Here is a 13,408-nt window from a genome sequence, read left to right on the forward strand (position 1 = left end):
TCTGGGTCGCCATGACGTCAGAGCTTTTCCTCGTCGTCCCCGCCTCGCCCTGGTAATTTGGCACGCCGCGCGAGGCACTCGGCCCCCAGGCATGGGGCTGTACTTGACATGAGACGGTCTGGCCCCTCCTCAACCACCTCTCCAAGTCGAGGCCTGTCGTGAAGTTTTCGGCATGAGCAGTTTGCAGTGCGGTGCATATGGCGAGCCCCTGTGGACTGAGAGTAGCTGCCATGGGATGCATCTTAGCGTACTGCATTGAAGATACTCCTCCGAGCTAGCTTCGTTGACGTCTGTCTAGAACGAATTGCAAGCTCGGCGATCCTATCTGCAAGGGCAGCTATCACGACTTGAGGCGGATCCAGTGCCTCCACCGAACTATTGGGACGTGCTATGATATGCTGTGGCCGGCAGCCATTTCTGCAGAAGTCGCTCTGGTCGGGCCATCGTTTAAGCTCGCACCCTCAGTGTGACTTAAAATGAGTATCCAACGACCTTCGATTCGGAACCCCTGGTTCGGAAAATCTCTCACTCACCTTTTGACTCCGCCCGCAATTCGTGTTGTCCTTCAGGCTTCAAAGTTGTACACGTACTGGCCAGAACAGCAGTGACGAGATGACCTTGCACTCTAGCCTTAGGGCCTGGTAGTGGATGAATTGTGCGGTCAAGTGAATAAGCTTAGATGAAACAAGGATCGCAGCGCCAGTCTCCTCCTTTGACGGCTCCTCTGGATTAGTCGGAAATGATCAGTCGACGCCCAACTTTGCAAAAGAGTCGCTCCATGGATCCCTGGAAGTCGTCTTTTTAATCTCCCGAGGGTGTGTACTGCGTAAATGAGAGGAGTCGTAAGCAATTCGGTATCCATTGATGAATAAGAGAACTCCATTGCTCTGATTCGATATGAGTTGAAAGCATTGAAATCTGGACGGGTCGGCATCCCGAAATGGCCATGAAGAATGCCGTGTCGTCTCAAAATACCACGCCGGGCTATGTAGCGACCGGACCTTTTGAGTCTGCTAGTGTTTCGGGTCATTTTGATGCTCAAGAGACTAAATATTGTGCCATGGATTTGACGACGACCCGGAAGAATTCTCGTCAACTCTCGTCTCCCAAATTCCAAGCCTTAGCTGCATGTCAAGATGGAGATTGAGCTGACTCAAGAGAGCCTTCGAAGGTGCATTTGGAAACTCGCTGATCCGAATTATGACGTCAACATGTATTCTCAACACGCTTTGCCGTTCGCAATAGACCTACTCATGAATAGAGATCGTTTCTCGGCGACGAAAAAAATGTTGTCTCTGTTACGCAGCCGTGTTGAAGTCTCCTGCACAACATCCGTTCGTGCATTTCCCTGTTGCGGAGGAGCAAGACCCGACCAGGACGATCCCTCGGCGCGGTGGTGGCAGCCAATTTGCCCCCATCATGTCCAGCCATAGCAATGATTGCTGTGCAGCTGCAAGTCTTCGGCAATAGTGAACTGAACGATATCGGATGTAGTGACTATCGGGATGGCATCAAAACAAATCTGCCTTCGAGAATGATAGCAACCAATTGTCGCGTGTGAATGGAACGGGAACTATGCCACGTGCCGAGTCCCGCGCGGGTAATAGTCGTCATCTCGAGTAGCGACAACGGCGCGGCAGGCTAACAGAACGTTGGCGACGTTGTGATAGCGCCACTAATAGTTCACTAGACGGTGCGCAACGGTCGGTAAGCCCAGTCATCTGGAATAGGATAGGTAGTCAGACCCGAAGCGGTCGTTTAGCGAGCGACCCAGGACGTCGAATCAACCGGCCTGCAAGACGTGGAATTGAAACGCTGAGCATACCTGCATAGTGGCAGCCATTACAGCTTCGCAGAGAAATTGCACCGTATGCAGAAGTATACCGTACGTGGTTGAAAACCGGAGTCAAGCCCGTGTCAGTGAATCAGGACCGAAATTTACTGGAACTAATACCTACCCGGTGCCGTCAGTGGGAGAGTCAGGGGTGAATCATGAAAAGTAGGGAAGCGCTGTGCGTCCTGTTGATGATTGCTGAATCGGGGTCGACGTCAGGAAGCCTGCGTGAATCAAAGCGGTGCGGCGCGCCAGGCAGCGATCTGCAATCACTAGTGTATACATTGAATCGCCGCCAGGCAAAAAGGAGACAGCCCGAGGGCCTGTTGTTGCACTATGCGATCCGAGACTCTTGCCGCTTCTGATTCTTTTCCCGGCTTCGTCGAGCCTTGGGCGAGCCGGCGTGGGGTGTCGCCGGCGACTTGTGTCGGCCTGCCTAGCCGTCGAAGCGATGATCGACTGAACGAGCACTGAGGATGTCATTGTTGGCCGACAACGAGCGGACACAGCCCATTTCTCGGGATGGCATTCAGACCAACATGCCCGAAGACCCTGGTCTACGTGCCCATGGGTGCCACGGTCAGCGCAATGTCCTTCCAGCAGCAGCAGCATTGCATTCTTGAGGTATGACCGTGCTGGTGTACGGATATCCTGCGATCTGTCAAATGACCCTGAAGTCTCTGTCTTCGGACACAAGCCGTCCTGGCACGTCTCGATTGGGATTCGGCAGCTCTCCAATTTGTTTAGTGTAGGGCGCTTCGATGAGGGGGCAAAACGGAGATTGCACAGCCACACAGCTTAAGGGTCCAGGGGTCTGGTGGCAAGCAAGGTGGCAAGCCAGCTCCGTTGTGCAAGTATTGGTACAAGATGACTTGATTCTTTGGCGGCAGATGTTTCTGCTAGGCTGTTGAACTGCTGTCGACGAAGAAGCAACTTCTGCACACTGGCGGGAACAGTTAGGTGACACCTTGCCAAGCGCCGTACCTGAACGTGCAGTTCGAGGTGGCGTTCCGCGGATAAGGTTTGACGACTCGATAGAAGGCATTGCAGGCTCTGAGAGCCCGCGGGCCGTGTGGTGATATAGAGAAGCACAGCATTTCATCCCCTGGCCACCTGTGTTTTCTATGGTAATTGTGGATGACCAGACCGAGTTGACGGAATGTGATAAGGGGGCATTGGTTCATGCTGTATCCGTAGAGTGCGTCTGAAGCCTCGGACGAGGTGACGGGGTGTTGGCAGATTGTCTTGAGTAACCGGATGACATTGATCGAAGAAGCAAAGACGGGGAATTGCGAGTGTCCGTCAACGGAATGACTGGTGAAAAGCCGAGGTAGTTGGAAGGCTGCATCAATCGAGGCGAGGGCTGTTACAGGCGCGATCTAGGTGTCTGGCCGAGAGCCTGGTTGCGCGAGAGAAGGGTTGTGTAAAAAATACACAAAATGCCACCGGAAGGCATTTTGAGAGACGAAGTTGTACAATGCTCCGGCGCTTAATGCCAATGTTGAGCCTTTTCTAGGGGCGGCGCCGCAGGCAAGGAGCATGCAGCTGTCAGAGGCGCGATGGCGCAAGAAAGGACCGATCCCAGAGGCGGCGCCTTAATCAGACGATACCCACCGAGCCCACTTGGTACTGCGACGGTAGGCGCATTGGCAGACGGGACTTGAAGGAGAAGGATGGGGCCTGTGGACGACAAGAATAAGAGTGAATGCATGGATGGCAGAGGGCAGCGGAGGATGGGCAAGGGGCGGGGTGAATGGGAATGATGAGGCCAAAGGGAGCATGGCACACGGAAATGCCAAAGCGAGGATGGGGAAAGCAAAAAGGCGCATGGACGCGGAATTGAAATTGGCACAGATGATGTTGGGCTGGCAGGTCGGGTTCTGTCCTTGACGATGGAGCAGGAGGACGAGAGCAGCGGCGGTACCATGGGCGAAGGGAGGCCACCTTGTGCGGCAAGGTGATGCGATTGAGGAGTCGAGCTGAGGGTGCAACAAGAGAGATTCAACACACTGGCGCAAAAGCATCTCAGTTCCTTGTACCAAAGGTAAGGTACGGATACTGTAAGGGAGACAATGTCACGACGTGTAATGAGGCAGGCAAGGTACCTTGATGCGGACTACTACCTTCCATGCTCGACGATAAGGTGTGAGGAAGGCGCCGTTTAAAGTGTCCTGTTGACGATTAAAGTTTCGGTAAGGCGTCCTCCATCGCACACTGCGGCCAGCCATTGCCGTGTGTGGTGTTTCTGTTTTGAGCAAAGGCCGTTTCCGCTTTCCCATGTTGCTGCAAAAGAAGGCCAGGAGAGACTTTGAGAAGACCGCAAGAGCAAGCGGGAGCAATTGACTGGTGCGCTACCGTCCAGTTTTTATCTTATTTCCGCTCAAGTAATGTGCATTGGGAATAGGAAGGGCAAGAGGGCAAGAGGGCGTGAGCGTGCGTGGCTCTTTGACCGAATTCGTCCAAAAGTAAACAAAAGGAAGAAAGAGGCAGCTACCATGTACCGTACTTTACCTACCTAAGGTAGTAAGCAATATGGTATTCTGAAGTGGTAAGCCGCGGCAACTGCCTCTAATCAATAGCGACCCTGATGGTACGGGGAGGAGCGAGGGTGGTTGGGCGGCAGAGCAGGTACGAAGTGCGAATGGGGAAAACCGCGACACTTTCCTTGCAAGTTGGGGGGTATCCGTATATCCGTATATCCATCGATGTTGCCATGTTTCTTCCGGAAAGGCACCTGGCTTGGCCAGTTGTGTGCCTCCGTCTCCGTCTCCGTTCATTTCCATCTCCATTTCCCCGTCAGCGACAAGAGATCGGCTCGAGAAGGAAAGCTGTCTTGTCGCGTCGAGCCCACGGGTGACGACTTGCCAACAATGGCCGCCAGTGCTAGCCAAGCACCAAGATGGGACACACGGCAACGGCGACGGCGCCGAAATCTGACCCCAAACATCGTGCCGAGTAAGGCGAAAGAGGCACACGCACGAGGGGAAACCACACCGGTCTGAAGCCAGGCCCGAACCAGACAGAAGCGGGCCAGAAGCGGCTTGCCATCTGACAAGACTCGCGCGTTTCCCCGTCCCGTCTGCTCAAGCCCTGGCGAGGATAGTTCCCGACCACGAGACACCCACGACACCAAGGACCGAAGGTGAGGGACCGACTACCTTAGCATCCGCAAGGCCTTCGTGGTATCCATAGTCTGTGGCCCTCTGCATTTTGCGCAGCACTGCTCTTGACTGTCTGACGACGTCTTTTTGCCCCTCGAGTTTCCCCCGAGCCACAATCCCGATCAATCCGCCATACTAATCGGCTCTGTCAGAGCGTGGTCAGCTAGACCAACTACGTCAGTTGGGAAAGGTCGCCGCTGGTAGTGCGGCTTGGTCCCCTGTCTATCCCCCACTCTCCAAATCTCTCTCCTCCGAGTCTACTGAAGTTAGAACGAGTGTCGGCTGACTGTGCAGGGGAAAGAGAAGAACACCTAGAACAGCCTGCAAACGCGATGCCGTCTGTACTCGGTACCAAATAAGAAACGCTTCGGAGAGTGCAGAGTGCAGAGTGCATAGCTCGAGCCACGATTGAGGTGCCACACTCTTCGGCCTTGGGCTTGACTGGCGGTGATGAATGCGAGCGCCCCTGTGCATAACGTGTTGACTTTGTTCGAAGCTGGGAGGCCGAAGACAACGCAGCAGGTACGGGCATCTCAAAGCTGGATGGATGGGTGGACTTGACCTCGATCTCTCTGATGGAGCCACCGAGCTGCGCGTCACGGAGAGAGAGAGAGAGCGACTCGGTTGGCCCGTCGCCTCACCTCACCTCACCTCGCCTCCCCTCTCTTCGGCCTGCAGTACAGCGAGGGCATTTGCCCATCCTCCCACATTTGAGTGATGCTGGGTACGTATCCGTACGAATACTTTGGTGCCAGAGAGACAGAGAGAGACATAGGTACAGCCGTTGCAGTCTTTTTCCTTTTACAGCGCACGAGGGGCGTGTGCATAGACGAGCCTTGTCGACCCATCCCATCCCGGGGTGGCAGCAAGCGGGGGGGTGCGATACAATGCTCGTTGTCGCTCACTAACAATTATTTTTCGAGATGGACGGTCCAGGCAAGGGAGGGGGGATCGAGTGGAGGAAGCCGCAGTGGACATGCCCTGCCCCTGTCCACACACGACAATCGCGGTATCCGTACAGACCACCTCGAGGTCTGCAGGAAGGAAAACAACAGCACGCATGTAACTCGAGTCGAGTCCCGCTTTCCAAGACATGTATCACTACCTCAACTTCCCATATGTCTCAAACCAGATCAGAAGTAGCTGTAACCTCACAGGTCCACCCGACCCGATCAGAAAAGCCAACAAGGGACAAAGACCAGCCCAGCTGTGTAGTGGCAGCGGAAGCAGCAGCTCAAGCAGCAGGCCAGCAGCAGGCCGACCTCACACATCACACAAATGGCACATATCGTCTTCTTCCTTCCAGTTCTCCCCGCCGCCCAACTCGTCCTCTATACCTCGCGGTGCAGTTACCCAAAGTGGGCGGCTGTTCCTCATAATCGACTCTAGGTACTTTATTCGACTCAGCCCGATTCAAGTTTGCTCTACCAATCGTCTCTCCTCTCGTCTCCTGGATACTTTGACGTCGCCTTACTTCACCCGATGCTGCTTTGCTCTGCCGTGCATCATCGCTCGGCTCAGCTCCCACTTCACCCAAGGCAAGAAAGGATACCTAACCTTACTGCCGGAAATCCTCCGTTGAATACATCGCAAACACACCCCACTGCGATTTCTTCATATCCTCCGCCAGACTTCTCCCATATACCAGACCGCTCCTCCATCTTCTTCCTCCTACCCGACTTCTCCTCACCTCTTTTATTTTCTCGTCTCCAACTTGATCTATTCATCCATACTTCCCACCCATTCCGCCTCTCTAGTATTTCTCGACCCAGCTGCTGTGGCCCTACCTCAGGTAGCTCACCTCACTTCCACAATCCATCCCACAACCGCAACCACAAGCTCTTAGAGGAAGAACAACGAGGGAAAAGAAAGGTACGTACCCTCAGCTACCTGTCTTAGCCGTCTCGCCCAAGCACATCGTAAGGTACCCATCCCCGACTATCCTTACCCATGCCCATTCACCCATCTCCAACACCCATTTCCATATTCCACACACCCATGCCCTTACCAGCATCAACCCAAGGCCCCAAAGGCCCCTGTTCTCTCTCTCTCTGTCTCTCTCTCTCCAAGGAGGTCCCAGACCCAGGACCACCCATCCATCCTCATACCCATCAACCCAGGACCCAGCCCAAAAGGCACGCTGCACCTTCATTCAACCCGCGCGCACACCCCCATGCTTACCTGACCTCTCTTTACCTGCCTTACAAGCGCGCATTCACACATACATACATTAGATACCGCTCATCCCATCCATCCCTCTTCACTTGGATTCTCTACCTACATGTCTTGCTTGAAGTCTGCAACGACCTCCCATCGTAACCGCGCCTGTTCTCGCTCTTGCGCGGGCTTTCAACCTCCCTTGAACACAACACGCATACATCGGTCACCTACGCGCCGCGTCGTTCAACGTCCATCTACTCACATCGAGCAATAGGTTGTGTACCACGCAACGCACCACCACCATCCGCACTCGAAACCACACACCAAAAACCTCAAGACCCTTTGGCGAACCAACGGACTAGCCTCTTGCTGTTACCTCTCGTGCGCACATGGTCTTCATCTGCCACCTTAGCCTACTCATTCGCGCCTCTTGACCAAGACGCTACATCCACCCGGTTCATCTCCTCAGTGAAGCAGATCCAATATCGACAGAAACGCCCACGGCGCATCTAGGCCATCGTTGCTCCGCTGCGCACCCTTGTCCGTCCACCTTGCTTCACACATATACATGCCAGGCACCCACCGCATCCTCTAATATACCGCCCTCTCCCCACGGACGTCATACCGGAGCGGCCTTTTCCTTTCGACCTGCAACTTCTCGACTTTTGCTAGCGGCTGTTCGACTCTGCACATCACCATTTGAAGAATCAATCTCACACCGGGTTTTTTTGTCCCCCTCCTTTGGCTCTACGACCGCGGGCGACGCTATCACCGACCCATTCGCTCGTTTTACTTCCGACCGCTCTATGAGGCGCCAAAGCCCGGCTTTCCCCCACCTGACCTACGCTCGTTAAGGAAGCACAGGCTCGTCCAGCTGAATTACGACAGAAGAAGAAAAGAGACAAGCGTTGTAAGCAAGCAAAACGAGGGCGAGAATTCGGACCGTTCGATCGCTCGTCAGAAAAAAACTGGATTTAGGTGACCACCCATAACTACTGAACACCATCTCGGCATCGCTGTCACTAGGCAGCGCGCAATCTGCCATCCAGATGTTTCGCCAAAGGTAAGCTCTGCCATGCCTTGTCGTTATGCGCCGACAACAATAGCAGTGCAACCCGGCTCCCCGCACAAGATGCGCGCGTCGTTGCGCCATCTCGAAACCTTTTTGCGCCTGCCCGGACTGGAGCTGACTCGTGTACCTCTCCACAGAACAAGCGCCCAAAAACCCGGCGATGAACTGCTGGCCACTTTTCGAAAGCAGTTCCCCGAGGTAGCTGTTACGACCACAGGCCCAGTCGGCGCCGCGAGCGCCGCCGTTGTTGATAACACGGGCATGGTTCCGTCCATCCCGGGAGTGCAAGAAAGGTCAGTACCAAATATCACCGTGAGCTTTCACTAGAGTTTTGCCGTTGCTTCTGCGGCACCCGGCCACACCCGCCGGGACGAGTCCAGCAGGCAGAAACGCGGGGTACTCTAACCCATCTGTGGATCAAGAGGACTTATCTGCAGAATCATTCCCAACAAGATTCTTGACTTATCCGACTCCGGGGCTGACGTTATACTTCTTGTAGAAGCCACAGCCTCAGCCATGAGGCTTTCAGGGACCAAGACCCAACACCTAGAGCCACGAATGAGCCATGGAGATTCACTCCATCGCTGCTTGACCCCAACTCTTTCTCCTTCACCAACTTCGCCAATGCGCCGCCCGGTTACTATACTCCCACACCGGGAGGCACCAACACCATCTATCATCCCCAAGCTGGTGACTTGCACACGCCCACCCTGGGTCTCGGCATGGGGCTCGGGACTCCGCTGTCGATGCCCACGTCTGAAGGCGCAATGCACGCCGGACAGCCCATGATGGATCTTGCCGGGTTCCAGGGAATGCAAGGAATGCACCACCCTCAGCAATTCCAGCAACCGTTTCACCCCTTCATCCAGCATCCGACACACCAGCAATCTTTTGCTCCCTCATCGTTTGTCCATCAAGACACCGGATACGAGACTATGGAACAAGACGGATCGCCAATGAACTCTGATCCATCCGAAGAACGAATGGCTTCTATCGACAGCGCATTTCACAACTCACCTATGGTTGGTTTCCAGGGAAGTCAATTCGGAGGCATGCCCATGGCCGCGGTCTTGCCCCCATCTGCCGAGAAGTTCCGTTTTCATGCTACTCTTAATGCCCCCACCGCCATGATCAAACACGCGGACGAGATTCCTGTCACGTATCTCAACAAGGGCCAAGCCTACTCCCTCTCCGTTGTCGACACCAATGCTACGATGCCCGTGGCCCCGGGAACCAAGTTTCGGACTTTCGTCCGCATCTCTTTCGAAGACGAGCAGCAGAGACAGAAACCCGGTGTATGCTGGGCTTTATGGAAAGAGGGAAGAGGTACAAACGAAGCCCATCAACGAGGTGGAAAATTGCAGGCCGTGGAGTACGTCGAGGCAGGCCAGCCAACCGAAGGCGACGACAAGAGGACCCGTGTTGAACTGGAAACGTCTTCATTTGACGGCTTCTCAGTGGTTTGGACACCCGGCATCAACGGCGCCCCCGAGTGCAACATTGCTGTACGCTTCAACTTTCTGTCAACCGACTTCAGCCACTCCAAGGGTGTCAAGGGCATTCCCGTGAGACTTTGCACCAAGACCAGCACGTTCCCGATAGACACTGCGCAGCCAGCAGCCGACGCCAATCCAGAGATTTGTTTCTGCAAGGTCAAGCTGTTCCGCGACCATGGTGCCGAACGCAAACTTTCCAACGATGTGGCACACGTCAAGAAGACAATCGACAAGCTCAAGCAACAGATAACCCAAGCGGAGAGTGGTATGAAAGATTTTGGAAAACGAAAGAGGTCCAACGCTGCAGCTCAAGTCAAGGGTGCAGACCAGCGACCTGGCAAGGTGCAGAAGCACAAGCGAACGTGGTCCATGTCCTCAACCAGCTCAGCTGGTGGCGGAGCTCGTCCTCCTCTCGAGGAAGACTTGCACTTCAAGCTTCAAACCCTGCAGGACATGTTTACCAGTACCCGACCTGTGAGCGTGTTATACCTGCGCGGCGAAGACCTCGATGATCCCGACCTTCACCCCGTGTCTCTCCCCGGGGAACAAGGCGAACTTGCCAAGGTGGAATCCCGTGAAGGCCCTGCCTGGCAAGCACGGAGTGGCCGCAGTTCCGTTGCCGGCTCGTCTCTGGTGTCACCTTCGCCGAGCTCCCTATCGCTAGCTTCCCAGGCGTCAGTGGTCCCTCATAGGCAATGGACAGGTTTCGAGGGCGAAGGTTCTGGTGAACCTGCATCCCGGCAAGGATCGGACCAACCCACAAAGGTCGCCAAAACAGACGATGCAGGTAACTTGAGCGGCTGGATCGAGGCACTGGGTGTGGATCCAGCTTACCGTCCTCCGCCAGAGCGCGTGCTGAAGCCCGCGGCCTGCTTCTACGTTCTTCGACCGAACACTCTGGAGCCGGAGAAACGGGAATACTACCGGGCTATATATTTGGCCCAGAGGAATCTCAAAGACTTCAACTACCGCGTGGCTGCAAAATGGAACCTGGACCCTTCGAAGATCCTGCGGACAGTCCACGTCCTTGATCGTGGTCTCGAGGTTGAAATAGACGACGATGTCATCCAAGAACTCAGAGAAGGCCAAGACATGATGCTTGAAATCAAGGAGATCTTGCCCGACAACTCTGTCCAGCCCAAACGCGAATGGGATATGGCCGTTGACCCGAGCGATGGTGACGCCATGGACCAATCATCTGCACAAGGCGGCTTAGAATTGCGCCTCAATTTTTAATATCACATAATTGGATCCAACTTTACTTCAGCAACAATTGGATGGGACTCAAATTAGGGATGGGCTTTACGTTTTTTTTCCCGCCCGTCGCCAGGGAGGCCACTAGGATATGGGTGGCATAGGCATACACGCGCTCGCACACGCATGGTTGGAATATCGCTCCGAAGGCGTTGTTGATTTTGAGATACCAAGTCCCTGGATGGGCCGCTTCTTCTTTTCAACGCTTCTAGCCGCACAAGATGTGGGCGACTTTATGATTTGGGCATTTAGATCTGGGTCATTATGGGCAATCATGGCAGCAAAAATCACAAGATATCCTTCTACAAGGGCCATTCGGCACACTTTCGAGAGGCTCATTGGAAGCACGACGGGCAGACACACGGCGAAAAAAACTTCAAAGACACCCCGGACTTCCGTGGCTTTTCGAAATTGCCAATGGCCTCTGATGCGACCTCTTTCATTCTCTTCTTCCCTTTCTCGAACCAATACTTTTTACCATATTATTTGGTAGCCAGCTCTCTGTCTTTCATTTGTTCGAGGCAGTACATTATGTATCCTGGCCGCCTGGCCGCGTCCAGGAGCCGTGTAGTTTGGGCCGACGAAGTAATGCAAGCAAGAGAGTGCACCATTGACAGAGACGAGCCCCCTGTATCGCATTGCATTGCGGCCTGTACCATAACAACATACCCACTGATTCCTTTGGTGTATCCAGGAACAGAGAGATTAACGGCATTTACACAAATTTGCACTTTTTACGCAGCGCATGCATCAGGCGCATTTTGAATGGAGATTACCAGGCTCGACAGCTTGATCCACAGAAATAAAGGCTGACTTTAGTGCTCATATCGGTTGCGTATAAGTCATGCAAGGCGGTTATTACTACTGGGGCCCAGAAGCGGCCGTTTAGGTCGTTATGCACGATGATTGGAAGATGGCCGTGCTGTGGCCAATCTCGCGTGGCAAGCGCTCATTTCGACGCTGGGAGGCGTTGAAACCGCTGGTGATGTACACTTTGACTAGCGCCATCAACGGTCCAGACCACTGTCATCGCGGGTCCGGTTGCTCCATCACAATTGAATGAGATGGGCGGGAGACTTCCCCCTCGCAATAAGGACGGATCCAAACCTTCAGTCGGCCGTGTCTGGGGTCATCCTTGAACCCAGCTCACGACATTGTCGATGGATGGTGGTTGTCGCTCTCCAGCCACACGCCGTCACCGTGTGTGTCCGTCCGATCGGTCCCACTACGGCCTGCCTAAAGAACAACGTTCCAACGCCCTGACGCCGTGCCGCGCCGGCGGCATCCGGGCGTATTCGTACCCTCGAACCCGCCCGAGGCTCGCTTGGGGTTTACAATCATACCGCGCTGGCCGGGCTCGTGAAGACAGCATCAACCGATTCCTACGAGCTTTGACCCCCACAGCCATGTTGCTCGCCGTTCCTAGCCAACCGGAGGAAGAAAGTCGATTTTCAAGGGACGGGTTCAAACGGAGCTTATTTTATTTGCGACTCTCCCAATGAGCAAAAATGGGCGGCCGCATGGCAAACAAAGGTTGGGTTGACAAATTTCAATAAGGCTGGCGACCCGATTCTGTTGGCGCCCGTCCATTCAACTGCCTGAATACATGGTGCTGCCGTCCTCCCATCAAAATGCTGGAACTCGGGAATGTTCACCACCCAGCAAATATGCCTTGATCAACGAATCGGTAAACACATGCAATAACCTGCCGAAGCTTCCAGTACGGTCTTCCAGCAAATACATCAGATGCTCATGCGTTGTCGCGACCCTTTACACTGTCGGTACCTCCGCGGCCACCGACTGGCGAATAGCGGGGCAACTGATTGCCTCATCCGATCCGTCAGCAGACCATCCCCCCGACGCCCCGGCGAGACACCATCAGACCGGCCGGGTTCCGGCTATGCCGTGCGATCGGCGCAGTACAAGATACTTAGCGAGGCCGCCCAACTGCCCCGATCAGTGCTATACGTCAAGCCACAGCGATCGGCGTCTTTTACTGCCTTATAGATTCACGAGCCACTGGTGATGTGGCGAGTGCTTGCGTGTTTCGAGGGTCTGGAAGCGCCATGGACTCCTCTCCTATTCGCTCCAAGATGTTTCCTCTGATCTGATGAGCCAAACATGAGTCAAATTGTGAGGGCAAAGCTAGTAAGACAACCAACGCAAATCTGTGCCGTCAGGCCGAGAAGCCACATGTGGCGCAAGCGACACACGATAGGAACAAACATCTTTGAGACCAACCGAACCGAGTGGGAGGTTACTATCACAATGATCTATCATGAGCCTACTTGGATTTTTTTTTGTTGCTCAGCTACATCAAACGACTTGTGGCTTCCTGGTAGATAGCAAGCTGTTTGTCGATCTTTCTGAGCAACACACATGGTTACCTCGAAGATATTGATACCACCACACCAGCGTGCCTACAGACAAC

At 54.3% G+C, this 13,408-nt stretch overlaps 1 protein-coding gene across 1 annotated transcript; it reads left to right on the top strand.

The window, feature by feature from the left end:
- Positions 1 to 8,204: 8,204 nt before the first annotated feature.
- On the top strand, positions 8,205 to 10,959 carry CORC01_00363 (CP2 transcription factor; the record flags this gene model as incomplete). Its single annotated transcript, XM_022612020.1, has 3 exons — positions 8,205 to 8,218; positions 8,365 to 8,520; positions 8,736 to 10,959. The coding sequence occupies 3 exons, from the start codon at positions 8,205 to 8,207 to the stop codon at positions 10,957 to 10,959; spliced, it is 2,394 nt and encodes a 797-aa protein (XP_022481645.1).
- Positions 10,960 to 13,408: the final 2,449 nt, after the last annotated feature.

Source organism: Colletotrichum orchidophilum (assembly GCF_001831195.1).
Source record: "Colletotrichum orchidophilum strain IMI 309357 chromosome Unknown Scaffold_2.1, whole genome shotgun sequence".
Lineage (NCBI taxonomy): Eukaryota > Fungi > Ascomycota > Sordariomycetes > Glomerellales > Glomerellaceae > Colletotrichum > Colletotrichum orchidophilum.